Source organism: Squalius cephalus (genome assembly GCF_949319135.1).
Source record: "Squalius cephalus genome assembly, chromosome: 9".
In the NCBI taxonomy this organism is placed as follows: domain Eukaryota; kingdom Metazoa; phylum Chordata; class Actinopteri; order Cypriniformes; family Leuciscidae; genus Squalius; species Squalius cephalus.
In genome coordinates this window covers 37703391-37723849 of record NC_137130.1, presented here as the reverse complement: position 1 = coordinate 37723849, position 20459 = coordinate 37703391, and the positions used below count along the sequence as shown (strand labels likewise).

Below are 20459 nucleotides of genomic sequence, written 5' to 3'. Positions count from 1 at the left end.
ACAAGGCCCTAAGTGAGTCCAACAAACTTCTGATCAAAAATGAAGAACAGTTCAGCTCCAGAATGCTGTTCCATCACATGATGCAAAGAGTGGCTAGAAACATTGAAAAGAACAAAGAGGACAGTATATTAGATATATTACAAAACATAATGATACAGTCAGAGACAGAAAGAGGGATGACAGATACATAGCCCCTTTCACACAGAGATTCCGGAAAATACAAGGATAAAGTGACCCGAGATTTGACCCGGGTTAGTTTGATTTTGGTTCATTCACACTGCCAGTGATTTTCCAGAATCAGAGAGTGCGTTCACACACAACCCGTAAAAATCCCGTAAAGACACGTGACATCGATGTGACTTGTAATGTCTCAGCGGCGTCTTAAGTTTGCTTATGAGCTGCGATCTCTCTCTCTCTCTCTCGAGAAACCATGCTTATGCATTTTTTTTCTCTGATTTGATCATAAACTTGCGCATTACGTACCGTTTCACAGCTGGCGAACGATCCCGGTTTCAGCGTCATCACTACGACGCGGCATTATTACGGCTTTTGTTCACACAGCGCGCGTTCCGGGACTGAGCAGGCCAATGTTACTAGGTCCCCAACCCGGCATCGATCCCGGCATCAATCCCGGGTCGTGTTTGCGTTCACACAGAAGGTGTTCTGGCAATTTCCCGGCAATTTGCCGGGATCATCACGCTGTGTGAAAGGGGCTTTAGAGACAGATAGAGAATATTAAAAGGTTACAATTAAAGGAAAAATAGATCTGTGTGTGTGTGTACTACTTACATTTCAGAAATTCCACTGATAATCCATCACTTTGCTGGGCAGAGTGGCAACATGTGGGTTCACTGCAACCTGTTTCTTCTGTACCATTTGCCCTGTCGTTTTAGATGGCAATTTTCCTCTTGACTTCTTTGTTCCTCTTTCCAGATTAATACATACAAAGCGCCTAAAGCCTGGTTCACACGGGACGATTTTAAAATTGTCGGCCGATTTTCCAAACCTGAGAGACCCCACACACGGCGATAAAAAATCACGGGTCTAACAGTTTTGGTCGTACAGTGTGTGGTGCGCAGCCACACGGCAAAATCAACACATCACACACAAACAGATTTGACTCCGAGCATTCCCATGTCAGACGGGAAATCTCGCAAAATCCCTCGAGATCAAACGTAATTTAATACTGTGCTTACGAGGATACTTGACAAAGTGAACATTTTGGCATACTTTTGTGTGTTTTTGTCCGTTCAAGCGTGAAAGAGAACTCAATGCGGCAGCGCGCTGTCTGAAGCGGCATTCTGTGCGCATGAGTTCTGTGTGTGTGTGTGTGTGTGTGTATCACACAGAGAGGAGATTTACAGACAGCGCACCGCCAGTACAGATTTAAGTTCTTTTTTTGCGTTTTATCGCGCTTGAATAGTTTAGCACTTGAATGAATAGCGTGATAAAATACTATAGTATAGAGCAGCCAATGGATGAAAGAAAAAATCTACACGCCACAGTCCACAGGCTGCGTGCTCGTTTGTCGCGGGGGACACCACACACGAGGAGAAATCGGGCCAAAACAATCCAACATGTTGGATATCCCCGATTTGAGATCGGAGCGGTCCCGAAGTCCTTCCGAGCAGACGAGAGCAGTCTTAACACACCACACACGGCAGGAATATCTGATCAGATTATTTTACGATATCGGAGCATCCTTAAGATTGTCGGAAGGGGTGAATCGGGGCTAAAATCGGCCTAATTATCCTGCCGTGTGAACCAGGCTTTAAGGGTCAGGAAACAGACAATATGTAATTAAGATTGGTTTTAAGTTTTTGAGGCTTGTAATCATGCTTTTCAAATTGGACCATATATTAGAGCAGTGTTTCTCAACTCCAGTCATGAGGACCTCCCAGGAAGTTTTATATGTCCACTAATTAAAACACCTGATTTAACTCATTAGTCATTAGCTTGCTAGTGTTAAAGAGGGAGACATCTAAATCATTCGCCCAAAAAATCTCCCTTCTCGAGTTGAGAAACATTGTGTTAAAGGCCTCAACAGATAATATATCTATAAAAGGCAAGTTCTGATATTGAATGTGTAAAATGCAGGTACTGAGGTTGTTAAGAATTCAATCATTACCTTTGAATGAACTCCAAGGTACAGACTGCCTCCTCCTGATTGAATATGTAATATGCTGTGAACAGTATGGCAAGGCCAGACAGGAAGCTGTGCTGAAAGCCCTCCTCACACACAACTTGGCCTTCCAGTGTCCACTTGTCTCCTAAAACAATACAACGTGACAATAGTTATTTTTAACTATACCATTTTTATTTTTCAGCTTTTTACATTTAAACTATATTTTAGTATTCAGAGTGCAGGAAATCTTTATTTTAAATAAAGTTAACAACAGCATTGCAAACAAACAATAAGCAAATTTCACACACAGAGTAGGCTACAGCTAAAAAACACATTCGTACTGAAATGTAAGCCAACTAGGGATTTTTACACCGGCATATTAAAAGTGCGACAAAACTGGTAACTTATTACAGCATCATTCAGAATTTATATTACACACCTCCTCCGTGAGTCTGACGCAAGGCTTTAGCAACGGCGTTTTCATTTCGGCGCCCATTTTAACAGATAACTTGATTTTGATTTGATTTAGGCTACTACACCATAAAATAATCACGGCGAAGTGTGCTGATCAACACGAAGCTCGTGTGACTACCAACTGTTGTCATTAAAGCATGTAATTCTTAAAATAAGAGCCCATAGATGTTCTGCCCATAGCCGCTGTAGCGCCGGGGTGAGATGTGTAAAGTGCTAGCTACCGCGTCCGCGCTGCTGAAGCCCGGCGCAATGCTCATTCGCGCCCCGCGGTCTGAGGTGGAGGATGCGTGATCCGGGGTTACCAATATGAACCGCGAATATAACGTTACCTTCATAGTCTACGAGTTACCAAACATGAAAAATAAGAAACTGAAATGTCACTTACCACAGAGTTGTGAAGCACTCCTCTTGCGCTACCCGAAAGTCGACGACACGACCGTTGAAGATCACAATGCCTCTGAAGATTTGAAATTTACAGCAATATTCTGTATTTTGAATTAAACCGCCTAGCGACCCCAGAATGCATTGCAGTTTACAGCAATATGCTGTATTATTAGAAAACAGCCAGCTGCTGTAAAATAATGCTGTAATTTTTACAGCAATTCATTACAGTGTTACAATAAACACGCCAATTGGGCGATATCGTTTTCTTAGGTTACCTTTCGGTATATACTCAGCGTCAGAAGTCTTTCAGAGATCCATTGCACAAATGATAGAAGGACTGGAAGGTGTGGTAAATATCATCGTTGACTTGCTGGTGTGGGGAGACTCCATTCAAGAGCATGATGAAAGGCTAATAAAGCTGCTGGAATGTGCAAGAAAAAAACATTTAAAGCTCAACAGGAACAAGTGCAAAATAAGAATAACGGAGAGCAAATACATAGGACACATACTGAGTGCTCAAGGAGTTAAGCCAGATGAAGAAAAAGGGCAGTGACTGAAATTCCACCACCACAAAGCAAGCAAGAACTGCAAAGATTTCTTGGAGTAGTGCAATATCTGGCAAAGTTCATTCCCAATATGTCTGACATAAGTGCACCTTTGAGGAAATTGCTGGAGAAAGAGACAGAGTGGCACTGGGAGGATGCTCAACAGCAAAGTTTTGAAAAACTAAAATATTTGGTTACTCAAAGTCCTACTTTGAAATTCTTTGATGTGAGCAAACCGGTCACATTGTCGGTAGATTCCAGTTCAGAAGGAATAGGAGCTGTGATTCTGCAAGAAGGAAGGCCAGTGGCTTATGGCTCGAGAGCTCTGAACGACTGTCAGCGTAGATATGCGCAAATTGAAAAGGAGTTGTTAGCCATTATTATGGATGTAAGAAATTTCACCAGTATGTGTACGGAAAGGAAATCACGATTGAAAGTGATCACAAGCCATTAGAGAGTATATTTAAGAAGCCGCTGCATCAGGCTCCTATGAGATTACAAAGAATGCTTCTATGACTACAGAGATACAATCTGAAGGTGATGTACAAACCTGGTAAGGAACTATACATAGCAGATATTAAAATTATGTTTATTAAATTATGTTAAAAACAAAATACATGAGTCACACCTGGTAATTGTCAAATGTAAGGCAAGAGGCAGAGACATTTTGTGCTGGCCAGGTATGTCGACACAAATTGAGGATGCAGTATCCAGATGTGCTACCTGCAATGAAAACAGGAACAACAATCAAAAAGAGCCATTTTTCCAACATGAAGTGCCAGGGTGACCTTGGGAAAAAATAGGTACAGACATTTTTTACCATAGTGGTTCAGCATTTCTGTTATGCGTGGACTACTTTTCAAAGTACATTGAGGTAAAACGACTCAGGGACATGACAAGCTGTGGAGTCATCAGGGAAATGAAGTCCATCTTTGCAAGACATGGAATTGCAGATATAGTAGTATCTGACAATGGACCTCAGTAGGCAAGTGCTGAATTTTCAAGTTTTGCAGAGGAATGGGGATTCAAGCATGTGACTTCAAGTCCGGGTTATGCACAGTCTGATGGACAAGCCGAGAGAGCAGTGCAAACAGTGAAAAATCTCTTAAAGAAAGCGCAGAGTAGTCAATGTGATCCGTACATAGCACTACTGGAGTACCGTAACACGCCAATGGAAGGGATAGGATTATCACCTGCACAATTACTGATGGGGAGACGTCTCAGGACGAAGCTACCAACATCATCTGCATTGCTTACCACGGAGACAATGTCACAAGTGCATGAGCAACTTAAGCAGTGACAGAAGAAACAGAAGCAGTACTACGACAGGATGGCTAAATATACTTACCTGATCTGCAACCTGGAGAAGGAATAAGGATACAAAAGGGAGATTCATGGAAGCCAGCTGTTGTTCTGGGAAAGCATGAACAGCCATGTTCTTTTATAGTAAAGACTCCTGATGGAAAGCTGTTCAGACGAAATCGCAGACATTTAAGAAAAACAAGAGAAACAGACTCTTCAACATTTGAGAAAAGCGTTGACATGGATACTGATAGTCAGCAGTCGGTTGATGCATCACAGAGCAATGCACTTGACAGTAAGGACATTTCAAATGAAAGAAAGGGTAATGAAAGCGTAGAGAAAGAGCAAGTTCACCGTACAAGGTCTGGAAGAATTGTAAAAATACCTGAAAAATACAAAGACTGAGAGTGAACACAATGTATGTGCATTGTTGGATATGCAATAGTTTATGAGTACAAATGCATTTGTGAAAATGTGTTGAATAATTTTGCAGTTATGCTGAAAGTTTGGTAAATGAAACTCAAATGTTGTGTTTAGAAATTTGTGCAGAAGTTCTATGCATCAGTATAAAGGAATATACTTAAGAAGGGGGATGTTACATATTAGGTTATACATATATGAGGTTATGAGGACATCTAGTGGTCATCTGATATAATGACATCCAGAGTCACGTGTGTATGTTTTGTTACTGAAGTCAGTTTAATAAAGTTATGTGATGGAGCAGGTGCTCGTGTTCGTCTGTCTATCTAAAGAACATAACAAATTTGAGCAACTAATTTAGTTGCACTTGAAATGTTCTGCATTTACACTTTTGATCCACTCAGCTGAAATGTTGTATGGCTGTGCTTGCCATGTTTTCACCCTTGGATTAATAACTTCTTCTTTTATTATTCTCATTTGTTAGTCCTTCTGAATAAAAGCGTACTGTAATATGAATACTTGTGATGAAACTTTCATTTACAAAATTGTTGTAACGTGTAATTTTTACTCCACTAACTTTCAAATAAATTGATAGTGGTGCTGTACATATCAGCATTATCAAAATAACTACAAGAGCTTGGTGTCTTTCTTTGCATTGACATTAACTACTTTTTGACATTTGCATTAGTTCTGCAGTGCCTCAAGAGTACAGAGACAAACACCAGGCTTTTATCAGTAGAATATACAGAGGTAAAAAGTACAAGCATTGACAAAAATGACAGTGAAGAGTCATGCAACCCTCTGTAAGAAAAATGATTACTTGCACAATTAAATTTATAATATTTCGTAAGAAAAACAGATTCTGGGTCAAAGGACACAGCACTGCCCAAATGAGACCTTCCTTCCCCAATATCATGTGTTATAGAGGACAACATGACACTTTAGAAAAGAGGATCATATCCAAAGCCTTAATACTATTTAGTCACAAAGGTCAATAAAAAATCTTCTCGCAGAGCAGTAATGGGACAAGAGCACTGAAAAAGGCTGAAATATAGTGAATATAGTGATGTTCCGATCCTGAATTTTGATTCGTCAATACAACATTACAGTTTTAAAATACACAATTTAGTAAAAGCTGACACAAAACAGCAGTTCACGTACTTACTGTGCTCTTATTTCACTGCACAGCTCCCATAGAAAACAAAACAAAATGTGTTATTGGTCACATCAAGGACATGAAGCGTATTATTGTCATACATTTAGCTCAGGAGAAAGGAGACTTTAATGGGATGCGGCTGGTAAAGGTTAGTCTTTCTGAACATTTTTTGCTGATGTCCGTCACACACCAGATGAAGGTGCCTATAGCAGATGTCGCGTTAACCGGAATTTTTTTTTTTTTCAAATGATTTTTTTTTCTTTTTCACTGAATGGCAAAATCTGAAATCAATCTCATTTTGACAGATGCACTGAGGATAATGATACGATTGTAACTTGTAACTGTAATTCTCACTCCTGTCCACTTGGTGGCGAGTGCGCTCTTGCTGACTATAAAGTTAATGGCTTTTCTGAGTTACATTGTTTACTAAGCTGTTTTTATACAGTCTATATTTTATTGATGTCTTTCTGCGGTTGAAACACTGATTGAGCAGTTACATGAGAGACATGATACGGATTTCGGTAAGTTGGACTGTATCTTTCAACGTATTTTCTGATGTTCATTCATGTTTATTTCGTTCTGTAGTAAAGAGGAAGGGAGGGTCGCGTTCACTCGCACTTCGCTTGAACTGAGGCGCTAGTGATCTCTCGCGCCACATTAAAGAGCGCCAAAACGGTATTGTTTGAATTTTGTGATAAAATGGACAGAATTTGAAAGCAGATACAAAGCACAAAGCTTACTGCGATTTATTGGACAAACATTCATGATGAAACCTGAAAAGTGACCCAGCCTCTGTTCAACTTTCTCTTCATAGCCTATATGCTTGTCCTGTAAGTTTGTGGAAAAAAAATAAAAATAATGAAAATGTGAATAAAAACAGAGCCTATTAAATGTCTTATTATCATTAAAATATGAAAAATTAAATTAATTATTAAGTTAAAATTAAAATGACGGTAAGAGATTATGACAGAATTTTTACGACCCCGTCAGTCAAAATGAGCACTCAGATTATTCTCTGGCCTATAATCACATTTGCAGCGATAAGTTATATGTAGTTATATGAAGTTTTTACTGTTAGACGGATAGAAAATCAGACCAACTCAGACAGATCAATACAAATTCAGACAGACCATATCAGATGACTTCAGACCCCATCAGACCTCAACAGACCCCCAAGAAACCACATCAGACAACTTCTGACCCCATTTGACCACGTCAGTTTGACGGGCCACCAGGCAGTTTCATGTGCGCCTCCGTTTGCTGAGCTTTTATCAAACACACAATGGTAAACAGCAACGACAGTGTGAAGGCACCATAACACGCAATGAATCATGCAGGGTCAAACTAAAGCAATAAGCCCCTCGAAGCCGTCGTGCCTTAAACCCCCTTAGCTGATCTAAATTCACTGTAAAACACGGCTTCAAGTGGCTTATTGCTTTTATAACGGTTACTCCATAAAAAAGATTCATTTTAATATTTATTTTATTCATAAAATAAACACCAGCAACAAAATCTATAACGTGATAGCACATTTATTCCTCCGCCAAGCAATATAGTTCCAAAGATGTTGCCAAGCAACACATGCAGCAACAAAACTTCACAAATGGCAGTTGCGCAGTAACACTAATGTAACGCGGTCACAGGTGTGTGTGTGTTTGTTGAGTAATTTACAACGGCTTCGAACGCGATTCAATCAATCAGAATCAAGGACTGGAACTATCCGTTTTATAAACTTGTTTAGAGCACATTGTCATTCAATAGTGTCCCTCGGGGTGGATGCTCTAGCAAGCAAATGGCCACCTCTACTACTATGCATTTCCTCCTCTACTACATCTACCAGCGGTTCTGGCCAAAGTGGGGATCTTGAAGGCCCAAGTCAGATCTGGCACCAGATCCAGGGAGGTACAATCTACATGTCTGGCCGTTAGACGGGAGTCTTCCAGAGCTCTTGGAGAAGCAGGTCTGACAACACTGCAAGCCCCATCTAATGCTGCTAGTGGGAAAGGTTCTCTCAATGGTGTCAGTCCAGGGAAATGGACCCAGTTTCATGCGAGGTGGAGTCAGTCTTGTAATTTCTCCAGTTCTTGGTGGAAAATTAACGGTTTCGTCTTCATTGGGATTGGTGTTTTACCATTTTTTGTAGCATAAACACCATCAAACCGATGAAAGCTTCGGATCTTCCAATGTTTCATTCGCAGTGCAACTGATACTCAACTGCCATTGGCTCATCTGCGTTCGAGGGGAGGGGCTTACACACTTAGACACTTCTCACACTGAAGACAGCATTTCTTTTGTCTATTTCTTCAGTTAGGAACAGTAAAAGTGATGCGGAGATGGCGTTTATTTGTATTACCAGGTCAGTAAGGTATTTTATTGAACAGATAAACAGCCATAGCCTATGTAGCTCTCTAACAGAGTTCTTGTAAAGCATTATCTATTGTGAAGGCTCATTTCATTATGGTTGTTGTAGTGCTGTGCTGGAATTTTCAGAAGTGATCCACCAGATATCTAGCCTGGTCCTACCAGACTCTCGTACATTTCATTTGTATTTGTTTAATTTAGGTTTACATTGAATTTAGCATGTTAAGGTTATGTATAAATGATGATTATCAGAGTTTCTGAGACTCCGGCCAGTCCTGTTTTCTGTATTTGTAAGATTACTGAAACTCTTAATGGCTCTTGGAGCTTGTGTTTTAGCAAGAGAGTCCTGCCAGTCCTGTACTCGAGTCTCAGCATTTGAATAGATATGCTGAGTGGATTAGGATTGGCAACACTCTCAGTCTAGAACAGGTTCCTAAACCTGTCTCGTCACAAAGTTTTGGTTCCTGCCCCTAAATGTATATAAATTGTAAGAAAATGTTCCCTTAGTCAGACTTGATTAACTATAGATTTGGAAGAATAAATCTCTTCTGCTTAAAAGATACATCCCAAGTCTCCTGGTCTTGCTTCGATGAAGGAATAAAGGTTCCAACACCACTCTCCATTGACAAGCGTTAACTTAACCTTAAAGTCGGGTATACTGTTGAAGTTTAAAACTATTGGATCTGCCCAGAGTTTCTCTGGATCTGCCTTAACCAATCGCTAACGTTTGGTCGTGAGCTCGTGACGTAACCCTACAACTCAAACTAGTGCACAACCTCAACGTCATCGTTCTCAGCCACTCCCTCTCTTCACTGATTGGACCGGTAAAAATTTGGCCGGAGAAAACCCATGAATATACCGCAAACCCAGACGGAGTACTGAAGAAAAATGAAAATTGAGCGAAAGTACGTCGGAGGGCGGAGCCAGGCCACCAGATGTCCACCAGAAGAAAAATAACGCGTATGAATAGTTAGTTGATATCCTGGACACCGGGCATGAACACTCAGCTCTGCTGGATCTGGTCAGCAGTTTCTCTATATTGCGGTGTTGTTTACAACACATGCGTACACACACTCCCACTTACAAACACACATCTGCTACTTTTACAGAAACCTCAGCAATTGTACTTCCTCATTTACTCTCTAGAATAACTTTTTTTTTTTTTTATAAATAATTAAAATGCTTTCCTATTCCTGTTGCACAAGTTGTTAATGACCAGCTTGCACAACTACTTCCTCGTTCTACTTGTACGGCTCAGGCATTTTAACAGCATTCTAGGGTTGGGCGATATATCTCATGACATTGTTAGGCGCATCTCTTCAGTAAAGCCGGTTCCTTGATTAGTAGTAAATCGCCATCACCTGCTTTCAGATGGAGCGGCATTCACTACAAAGAGCCGTAGGTAACTGACAAGCTGAGCCATATCGCATTAATTATCGCTGGCGATACGTCCACGATATTAATGCGATATGGCTCAGCTTGTCAGTTAACTACGGCTCTTTGTAGTGAATGCCGCTCCATTCAGCGCACCTCCATACAGACAGTTACTCATGAGACACAGATTATTACTATGTTTTAGGACTGTCAGTTGATTAAAACACAATGAATCATATGCTCTGTGTTTACATGAATATTTTTTTTTTTGCATGAATTATTATTATTTTCTTTTTTTTTTTTACTCTTTTTGCTTTTTTGTTTGATGCATGTCATTATACTTTGTAATGGGTAACAATATTATATCTACTTCCTATCTCCTGAGATTCCTTCATCTGAATGATTTTAAAGGCAGCAGATGTACTCAAGCAAGTACGCGATTTGGGACGCAGCCCCAGTTTTTCCCAGTTCTACTGAGTAACTGATTACATCTACAGCAGCGACTCATTTAGTCCCTGACACACTGTGAGGAAGGCTGATGGCTGAAATGCATTAGTGTGAAGCGTTTCTGCCATTTTTAATGTTTCTATTGTGCTAGCCATGATGTTAAATACATTTTTTAACTCTTTTAAGCTGGAAGAAGTACCTTGGATATTTTTCTGAATTATATTGAACCGGCTGAGATCTTCCTATAAAATTCCTATTTCCAAATGTGCATTTTGAATAATAAATAAATGTCCCTGCTAACCTGAAGCGGTGAAGTGTTCATCTTCTCATTTATGTTTAACGAGTTTGCTTGCCCATAAAATCTTTCAGATATTAGGTTAAACTTATTTGGCTTGCTGTCCACTGAAGAGGGGCTCGATGAAGCAGCTTCAACTCGAGCTCTGATATACCCCCCAGTGGCTAAATGTAGGATATGATAATTGAAGGGCAAGGTACCGGAGATGAAGGTGGAGTTTGGGGAGGTGGAGGGATACTGGAACAGCTTGATGCTAGAGAGAGGTAAGCGGCTGCTTATATACTCAGGCTGTTGATTGAAAGATTAGATGGGCTCACTCCTCCCTAACTTGCGTTTAGGAACTTCATTTTTTTTTTTTTTTTTTCACTCACTGATCATATTTCATACCTGTTGAGTTTTAATTTATAGGCTAAATGAATTTGACGGATAAACAGGATTTGCTGCTTGTGTGTGTTGCTTGTTGTGGTCTTATCCATCATTTTAATGCAGTTCTTGCAGTACTTGCCTTATAAAGAAATGTAACAATGTAAAATGTATTTAATTAGTCTTAAACAATAACACATAGACAGCGCTACTACTACTACTACTATGAATGATAATTAAGAATTTTGGCATAAACATGAAAAATACATACAATTAAATTATTGTCAATGAAAAATAAGAGTAAAACATTTAATAGAAATAAATAAAGGTCCGCTCATATATTATTCATGATAATATCTCTTGTCCAGTACCTGAAAAAGTATTTTTTGTATCAGATTTTTGTATCTCCTTGATTTTAAGTGGCATTTAGTCAACTAGCGCTTTGTTTAAATAGCTTTTTTATGCCTTCCCTCACTAACTGAAAACTGAAAATCATTAACAAGACATTTGTCTCAAAATATAGTCAATAATTTTAGCGATTCATGCATTGAAGTCCATGAGGTGTATATCCTTGAATGCTCCCATTGTAAGTGTGTTGTGGTAATTATTGTCTGTAAGTGACACACTCTGGTGTTGATCAGTTCTCAGATTGGGCTTCAGTATAAAAGAGCACAGAGCCTCTTGCTCCCAGTGGACCGGAGCTCTTTATAAATGCTACCGTATCCCTTCCTCTCTCATTATTATTACTGTCACCGACTGGATCATTTATTTATTACTGCACCATCTTAGCCCTTCAGAGGACCTCACTCCCAAACCCAGTCTTCTTTACCCAGGGTCCCACGGCTAATGAGGGGCCAGACAGACACCGTGAGAGAGAGAGAGGACTGGAGAGGAACTCCCTGGAGAGGAGAACAGGAGCTGAATGATAATCGTAGCTTAGTGTCTCTTAGATCCAAAATTCAGGACAGTGCTAGTTAAAGAAGGATCGTGAGAGAAATGCGATTGGGTTTGTTGGGATTCTTGGAAAACGCCTGAAGACGATAAATTCACCTTTACTGCGCATGCATAAAACCTCACAAAAGCTCAATGAGATGATACAGATGGAAAATAATAAATAATAAAGTTATCGCACAATTCTTTTGGCAGGGTCATTTTATTTAGCAAAATATCTCAGCATTTTCTGATGCGTCCAGTTCGCACTCACTCACCATTATTTGTTTGGTCTAAAACGCAATTGCTCTCATGTTTTCTCACAGGACAGCAAATGTGAGTGCATTTTCTGTAATCTTTGCATGACTGTGATATGAAATGTGTGCAAAGTAACATATTTTAACAACAGTGTGAAAGTGAACAGCACATAACAGCCACAATACTGGTAACATGAATATCTATTTTTAAATACCTGTTTTGACAGTCCACACTACAACAGCGTTTTCAGATTTATCCACTTTGGAGAGTGTTTTCAAAAAGCTTTGTTTTCATTAATTAAAACGCCGTCTCAGTGTGGACGTAAGGCCAAAACGGAGAGAAAAAGATGTGTTTTCAAACGAAAACCTATTAGTTTGGACAAGGCCTGAGTGAACAGGTACATAAACAAGACACATTTTAGAGTCAAAAGCTATTTTACTGTAAGCCCTTTATTTTGCTGTGTATAAGTGTTATGAGTTAGGACAGTTTTAGGATTTAGGATAGGAGTTTGTTTATACATTCATATTGTACAAAGACAACAAATATTTGCGCACACACAAGTCCCATTTAAAAAATAATGCATGAATGCTGCCTTGATGACACCATGCACACTTTTTTTTAACATTTGACAAAAAGAATTTGGTTTCATATGATGAAACACTTTCAAACATTAGTGGAAAATAGTTAATCTGATTAACTGCATCTGTGTAAGGAGAACTGCCTTTCTAAAAATCACAAGAACACAGACAAAATTAGTTCTTGGTGTGAAAATTTTTCCTCTTTTTATTCAGGCACAGCTAACTCCCACATCTTCAGCGTGGTTACAGTTGTGAACTTCAATTCCTCCATGTGGACAGTCAAAAATGCTCCTCTCAGTCCCGGTACATCTCAACTCATCCAGCAAGATTTTTCCAGTTCCTGCAGGAGATACACAGCAGACCGTTCTGAGTGGGTTTTGGAAACTATAGCCTGTATACCATGAACCGTTAACTAAAACCCCTTAAGCATAGACAGATACATCACCTGCAGGGGCCGTGAACACCTGGATGGCCCTCTGGAAGCCCAACATCCTACACACCACCAACCCATCCACAGTGTCAAAGCTGTCATCACACACCGTTCCCCAGACACCATTATACAGCACCTCGAGTCTTCCACGGGTGGAGCTTCCCACTAAACGAACCACAGCTAAAGACAAATACACATATATGAAACATGTTCAGGCATTCATATGTCATGCTAAAGTGACTGTTATTTTGTAGAGTAGATAAAAAAACAACAGCAACAACAATACAAGAATCTCTGAGAATTTAATAAACGTTAACACTAGCTATGTTTTCATCCACCTATTTTAATGCAAATTTTGGGTTATTGCATAAAAAACGCTGGATGGAATCACCAAGATGTGCATAAATTCTAAAAAATGCATAAAAACTTACGCGGCGGATAATGTTGTTATTTTTTATTATCAATTTCCCAGGAAGTGATGATTTTGCTCTCTTGAACACATGGGATGGAAACGTTGCTTTATTCGCAAATGTTTTAAGCAATTTTGCGCACAAGTTAAATCTGCAACTTTGGATGGAAACATAGCTAGTGACACACAGTAGTACAGAGAGATGGATCTGTATTTATGGAAATTACCAGGCACACCACCCTTGGGTCCTACATCACCCTTCTCACCCTTCAGACCTGTTTAAGACCATCATACATGTACATACAATCAATTCACTTGCAAAACAGGTTAATAATCACATAACTGCTGTGCACTCACAGATATCGTGGATACACACAAAATATGCCACAACATACCTTGATTCCCCTTTTGCCCTGGGAGAGAATAGGGTAAGAGGAAAGGAAGAAAGTCAAGAAACAGACACAGATGAATGTTGCCTTCTTGTCATTAATAAACTTTTTAATAAACCCACCTGAATCCCCTTTACTGCCCTTTACTCCATTCAGACCCCGAGATCCTGGGACACCTACATACAACATCGAACTCAGATGACGACTGAATGATATAAACCCGATGTTTATCATCTGTTTTCATGTTTGTCTTTATTTACCTGGCACACCTTGATCTCCCTTTACCCCCTGTTGTCCTGGGGGCCCTGAAAACAATTATTTACCCAAAATTATTGGCAACAGCATATATCACTTTTATGTGCATATGTTCTTAGCACTCCTACAATACCTTGAAGGCCAAGGCCACTGTCTCCCTTTGGTCCAGGCGAGCCTTTATCTCCAGGTGGTCCTCGCAGGCCAGGAGGTCCCTGTGGACCAGGAGGCCCTAAAAGACCAATCAACCACAGGTTAGGGCCCAAATGAGGAATTATGAAACTTCATGGGTGCACCATTCTGCCTGAAAACAGTCACATTTACAAGGTACCAGGATGATACAATGAGCACTTGTGAGGAAGAACTATAATCTCTGTATTTAATGAAGTTGCCAATTTGTGGTAGAGTTTAGTGACTTGAAGGTAAATACTGTCTGTGAAAGAATCTGTAGTTTTTGAAAAAACGTATTATCTTTGAAAGTCAACACATATGTTTTCCTTTTTACTTTTGAGTACTTTTGTGTTTGCCGTATAATAGATTCTGGAATGAAACTGCTGTGCAATAAGCTTTCTCCGATATTTTGGTATCAGCTATTTCAGATAAATCAAAGTACACCAGATTTTTATGTCATTTGTCATAAGTCTGGCTACTGGTAAGTTCAAGTCCTCTGGGGAAATTTACGAGTTGGTAAGTTTTTGGTAAATCTCTTTTGTCGGAGCAAGATGGCAGTGTACCTTCTCTTAATTAACTACACAAAAATACAGCAAGTTTTTTAAACTCTACTTCTAGAGAACGAAGAACAAATAATTGAATCAGGTGTGTTTTGCTTTTTTATGTTTTTAATTAATTTATAAATCCACTGTAAACGTCATTGTTATATTGTTATATTACATCTGGACCATGCAATTAGATTATTTTGTTGTAAATAAAAAAGCCTGACAATGTCACTGCTAAATACCTTTAAGTAGTGTTGTATTGTTTCTTTCCAAAAGGTTTCTTACCGCTTACACCTGGAGGTCCCTGCCCTCCTCGCTCGCCACTGGGACCTTGGTCTCCTTTAGGCCCTGAGGAAGAGAGATTTCAAGGTATCAAAAAGTGACAAAATGCAGAACAAAGTGTGGCTTTGACTGAGATTTAGTTTTAGTGGTGTTTAATAAGGAAAGCATCAGTGGTTTTGCGGTGTGGTTGTACTTTTGCACAACTGCACTACACTGTAAAAAATCTTATTTTCTATCAGTAGTAGTAATTAGCAGCTATAAACAAACTATCAAATCATTCGGGTCAGATTTATCTTTCAAGAAGTACCTGGATTTCCACGGGCCCCTGGTGTTCCTGCCAAACCATTCTTTCCATCGGCACCTGGACGACCGTCATTCCCAGGTAAACCTTGTGTGCACAGAGCAGTAGTCATTAGAGCAGTATAAAACTCTTACAGCATGGAAAAATGTGCAAGGCATTCCACAACACATATTTTCTGTTTTATTGCAGTATGAATTATTAAGGTGGCCTTTCATCATAATAATCAGGCACCTTGTATTCCTCTCTCTCCTGGATCCCCCTTTAAGCCTGAAACACCTGGAGACAGAAATAAATACAGTCAGGGAGAGATGTGGATCTGCTATACTGGGATGAGACGTGTGTGAAAGTAAGGAGGCGATTACCAGGTGCACCCGGAGCGCCAACCATTCCCTTTACGCCTGCGAGACCTGGGTCTCCTCTCTGTCCTTTTTCACCTGGAGCTCCAGGCTCACCTACCCTCCCTGAAATAAATACAATCATTTTCAATTAATGTTCATTGTTTTGCAGCATTTTCTTTGTGTACACCAAAAAAGTGAATGCTTTAGCATTACTAACGTACAATTATTTCCTAAGCCTATGCAGCTCGTTAAAACTGGTGAAAAATGAAGAGCACAATACTCACACATGCTTCTCAAGAGTACTCACACCCATACACATACAGTATGCATACAAACTCATACAGATATACAAAAATACACTAACCTGGTGAGCCAAGGCCTCCTTTCTGTCCTGGGTACCCTGGTATTCCAGGAGAACCTAATACAGAGCACAGCTGGAGTATAAAAACTGACTGCTCAAAGCATGACATAACAATGACAAAATACTATTCACATGCATCTGTTGGAAAAAAGGATGGAAGTCATCAAAGGTCAAATGACAGCTTTAGTTCAGTTCAGTGTTTATGTCTGTTTTGACCAGCAGGGAGCACTAAAACCACACAGATTGTGAAGGAACATGTGGAAAGTGATCGGCTCTATTCTGGTCACTGAGATCTGCTGCTGCTTTCAATAGAAGAGATGAAAATTAGCCAATTTTCACCCCTTTAAACTGGGGACAGGATCTCAGAGATTTTGGGTGCCTCACAGATGTTTGGTATCCTTCTGGATTCTAGCTAGGAAGAGCTGTGCAGGTAAAACCTCACTCCTCTGCCTTCCCATGCCGGTTGATGATGGTTTGAATCCCGTTAGGAGCTGTGCGACTAGGACCGGTTGCATTGGTGCCGTGACCCGGAGGGGAGAAACGTTCAGGGCGGTGTGTACTGGAGGCCAGCTAGGAAGAGCTGTGCAGGTAAAACCTCACTCCTCTGTCTTCCCATGCCGGTTGATGATGGTTTGAATCCCATTAGTAAGGCCAGCTAGTAAGAGCTGTGCAGGTGAACCTTAAGAGATGCACAAGAGGCAGTGGTTTTAAGCGCCCTAGTTGACGATGGTTCGAATCCTGTTCGGAGAGGTGCGAGTAGGACCCGTTACATTGGTGCCGTGACCCGGAGTGGAGTGACGTTCAGGGTGTTCTGTGTACTGGATGCCAGCTAGTAAGAGCTGTGCAGGTAAAACTTCAAGGGGCTTTGGCTTTAAGCGCCCTAGTTGACGAATCCCGTTCGGAGTGGTGCGAGTAGGAATAGTTACATTAGCGTAGTCTGCTAACATCCCTCAAAAAACAGCTAGATTTTAAATGATTTGTTCAAATAACTTTTAATAAGTTGTTTTACTGAATTTTAAACGCTTTGAATTGTTCAAGCTGATGCCTCACGCTGATAGTTGTAGCCAAGCTTTGGGCAAATAAGTCACGATTATCTCCCTTATTAGTTATTGCCTAAATATTGCAATCTACTAATGTTAGAGTGAGAAGGTGACTGAGTGACAATATTTTCAAGGCATTGTCACAGTACACAGTTACCTTGTAATCCAGGTGTTCCAGGTGGACCAGGCGGACAAACCATGACTATGAAATATAAAGGAAAACAATAACTTTAATTCTGTGAGACACACCTATGGTGTCTCCAGACAAAATGCTTTAAATGGGTCATGAAATGGAAAATCTAAATGTTTTGGATATTTCCACATAAACAATAAAATCATACTGCAACTTTCAAACCTTTAATATTAGTTAAATATGTGTTTTTGTTTTCCACCCTTATGAAACGACAAGATTTGAAATCTCCTCATTCATGATGTAACGACTATCCAAAACACTTGTGCTGCTATTGAGGTGATACAGGTGAGGTTAGGACAGGTTTGGTAGTATGGGTAGGGTTAAGGGGTAAGAGAAGGTCAACAGAGTCATTGTAGATGTAATTACAGAAATGAATAACAGCTGTAATTACATGCAGGTATGTTTTAAACATAAGTACAGTGTTAAAGCATGTGCACAATAAGTGCATTGTATCAAATTATTAATTTAAATGTTAATACATACTGTAGTTGTTAAAGGCAGTAAATATAATGTATAGATCTGAAAATGCATTTCATGACCCATTTAATGATTGAAATCATGGCAGATTCTCAAAATAGTACCTGGTCAACCAATAGGATTTCTCTTGTGTGTACCAAAGACAAAGTTGTGTACCTCTATGTGCACTAACGTTGAGTTGGTTTAGTTGAGTCCTCAGTTTTTCTAGAGTCCCATCGTTCCCACACAGATCGGACAGACACTCCTGTTAACACACACACACACACACACACACACACACACACACACACACACACACACACACACCCCCCTTCAGCTCTGACACACTCAAAACAGGCCTAATACGAGTATGTGTTTGTATGGCACAACATGAATGATGGTGTGAAGTGTGTGTATAAACCTCATCTGAGCTGGAGCTGCCCAGCTTGAATCCTTCAGCAGACTGGAGTTCCTCTGATCTGGTTTCAGCTGATGTACAGTGAGTGTGAACCCAAGCCTCCAGAGTGAAGACTGCATACAATACACATCATACAAAGCAGATTAAATCATGGAACAACAGAAACAAGGTGATAGCTTACATGATGCCGTGAAATATTCATGTTCACAAAAAGTGTTGGACACTTACTGTAAGGTGCAATCACATTAGATAAAAATGGTCAGTTATTGTTAATAGTAGAGCGATGTATAAAGCTCAGCTCACACAGAATTCACTTTCAAACCAAGCAGCTTTCTATTGGTCAGTGTGGTGAATTCAACTGACCATCTTGAAAATCAGTGAAATCTGCATAGGGGATTTTTTTGCACCCGATCGCACGGATTCCTGTTAGAATGAGTTTTGCCCATGAAATTTCGCCAAGCAATGGTGAATGTGACTGCACCTTAAGGCTACAACTAAAAATATACAAATTTCATTGCATTATACAACAACCTATCGGTGACATCTGTAAAGGAATATAGCTTTTCTCTTCAATACATTTCCTTTTCTTCATAATTTTTGCTCAATAGGTTTTAATCAGCTGGTGTTTTGGTGATTATTAGCGCAATTTTTAAGTCAGAGTCATCTCAGAGAAACCACAGGTGTAGAAATCACATTAACTATCAGTTTATTTATAATGTAATTATTTAAACCCTAAAACTTGCTTGGTTTAAAATCAATGCCACTTGGTTTGACATTTTGTATATAATGCAAGGACATTTATAAAATTATACTTTTTAAATGTGAATTTATTTCAGTTCCATCTTACCTTTATAGGCCAGCACAGAATTCAGTGCAATCAGCAGCAGGAGAAACACTATGAGGACAGGAATACAGTGACGTTTCTTCGCTGGTTTCCTTGGTGTCAGCTCTGTAACAAACAATGCAGAACTCTTGATTAAACTACAGAAAACTGATTTCATAAGTCCATTATAAGTGATATGATATGAGGGATTAGCACTATTTTAAGTTACAATACATAGCTTTCCATGACCAACAACAGTCAATCAATATTATGAAATATCAGAGCACTGAATGTCATGATTGATCAGAATGAAACATTCCATTCCAGACTCACCGCTGTGCTGGAAGTCGTAGCACTCGGCCTCAAAGAGCTTCATGTTGTTGCCATAAAGAGGGTTTTCCTGGCTGAATACAGAGGCCTGCCCTTCGATGGTGTCCACTTCTGTCTCCATCAGTCACTCCACCACACACTGACCTCTACACAGCCTGGGTGACAGTTTAAAAAACAAAACCAATAAAAAAAAAAAAAAAAACATATGCTGGCTCATCGAAACATAAGTCATCTGACAAAAGAGATGCAACGGAAATTGTTCCAATGAGTTTGTCAAGAAAAAGGAAGTTTTGTTGTGTTGTGTTGTGCTGTGTTGGCTACAGTAGCAGGTTAAGCATAAACTGCTTTTGCTGAAGACTGGAGTAATGATGCAGAAAATTCAGCTTTGATCACAGGAATAAATTACACTTTACAATATATTCACAAAGAAAACAGCTGTTTTAAATTAAACAAATTATATATAGTGATCACATTATTACTACTAATATTACTACTACTACTATTATAATATAATAGTGACTTTTAGCTATCATCTGGGGTCAGGTTTAGCCCCAGAAGTCAGATAAATTTGACAAAAATGTCCCTTTGGGTACATTTGGGAATATCCTAAATTAGAATTTTTTTTTTTTTTTTTTTTTTTTTTTTTTTGAGTTGTGGGAAAGTTAAAGCTATGGTGAGTCAGTAGTACTTACAAATGGACATACACACA

The 20459-nt window shown here is 39.6% G+C and overlaps 1 protein-coding gene across 2 annotated transcripts in view; it reads right to left on the bottom strand.

Moving 5' to 3' along the window:
• Positions 1–19920, bottom strand: part of marco (macrophage receptor with collagenous structure) — a 167863-nt gene extending 147943 nt beyond the window's left edge. The window contains exons 1-15 of one of the 2 annotated variants that reach the window (XM_079880603.1): positions 19754–19920; positions 19445–19546; positions 18601–18710; positions 18357–18444; positions 17688–17732; positions 16494–16547; positions 16154–16252; positions 16023–16067; positions 15798–15878; positions 15494–15556; positions 14629–14724; positions 14501–14545; positions 14363–14416; positions 13458–13622; positions 13226–13352 (exon numbers count right to left, since the gene is read on the bottom strand). In XM_079880603.1, the coding sequence (XP_079736729.1) occupies positions 13226–13352; positions 13458–13622; positions 14363–14416; positions 14501–14545; positions 14629–14724; positions 15494–15556; positions 15798–15878; positions 16023–16067; positions 16154–16252; positions 16494–16547; positions 17688–17732; positions 18357–18444; positions 18601–18710; positions 19445–19546; positions 19754–19871 (1292 nt within the window). In that variant the 5' untranslated portion in view covers positions 19872–19920. The remainder of the gene's footprint in view (positions 1–13225; positions 13353–13457; positions 13623–14362; positions 14417–14500; positions 14546–14628; positions 14725–15493; positions 15557–15797; positions 15879–16022; positions 16068–16153; positions 16253–16493; positions 16548–17687; positions 17733–18356; positions 18445–18600; positions 18711–19444; positions 19547–19753) is intronic. The other variant, XM_079880602.1, reaches the window with a different exon arrangement.
• Positions 19921–20459: the final 539 nt, after the last annotated feature.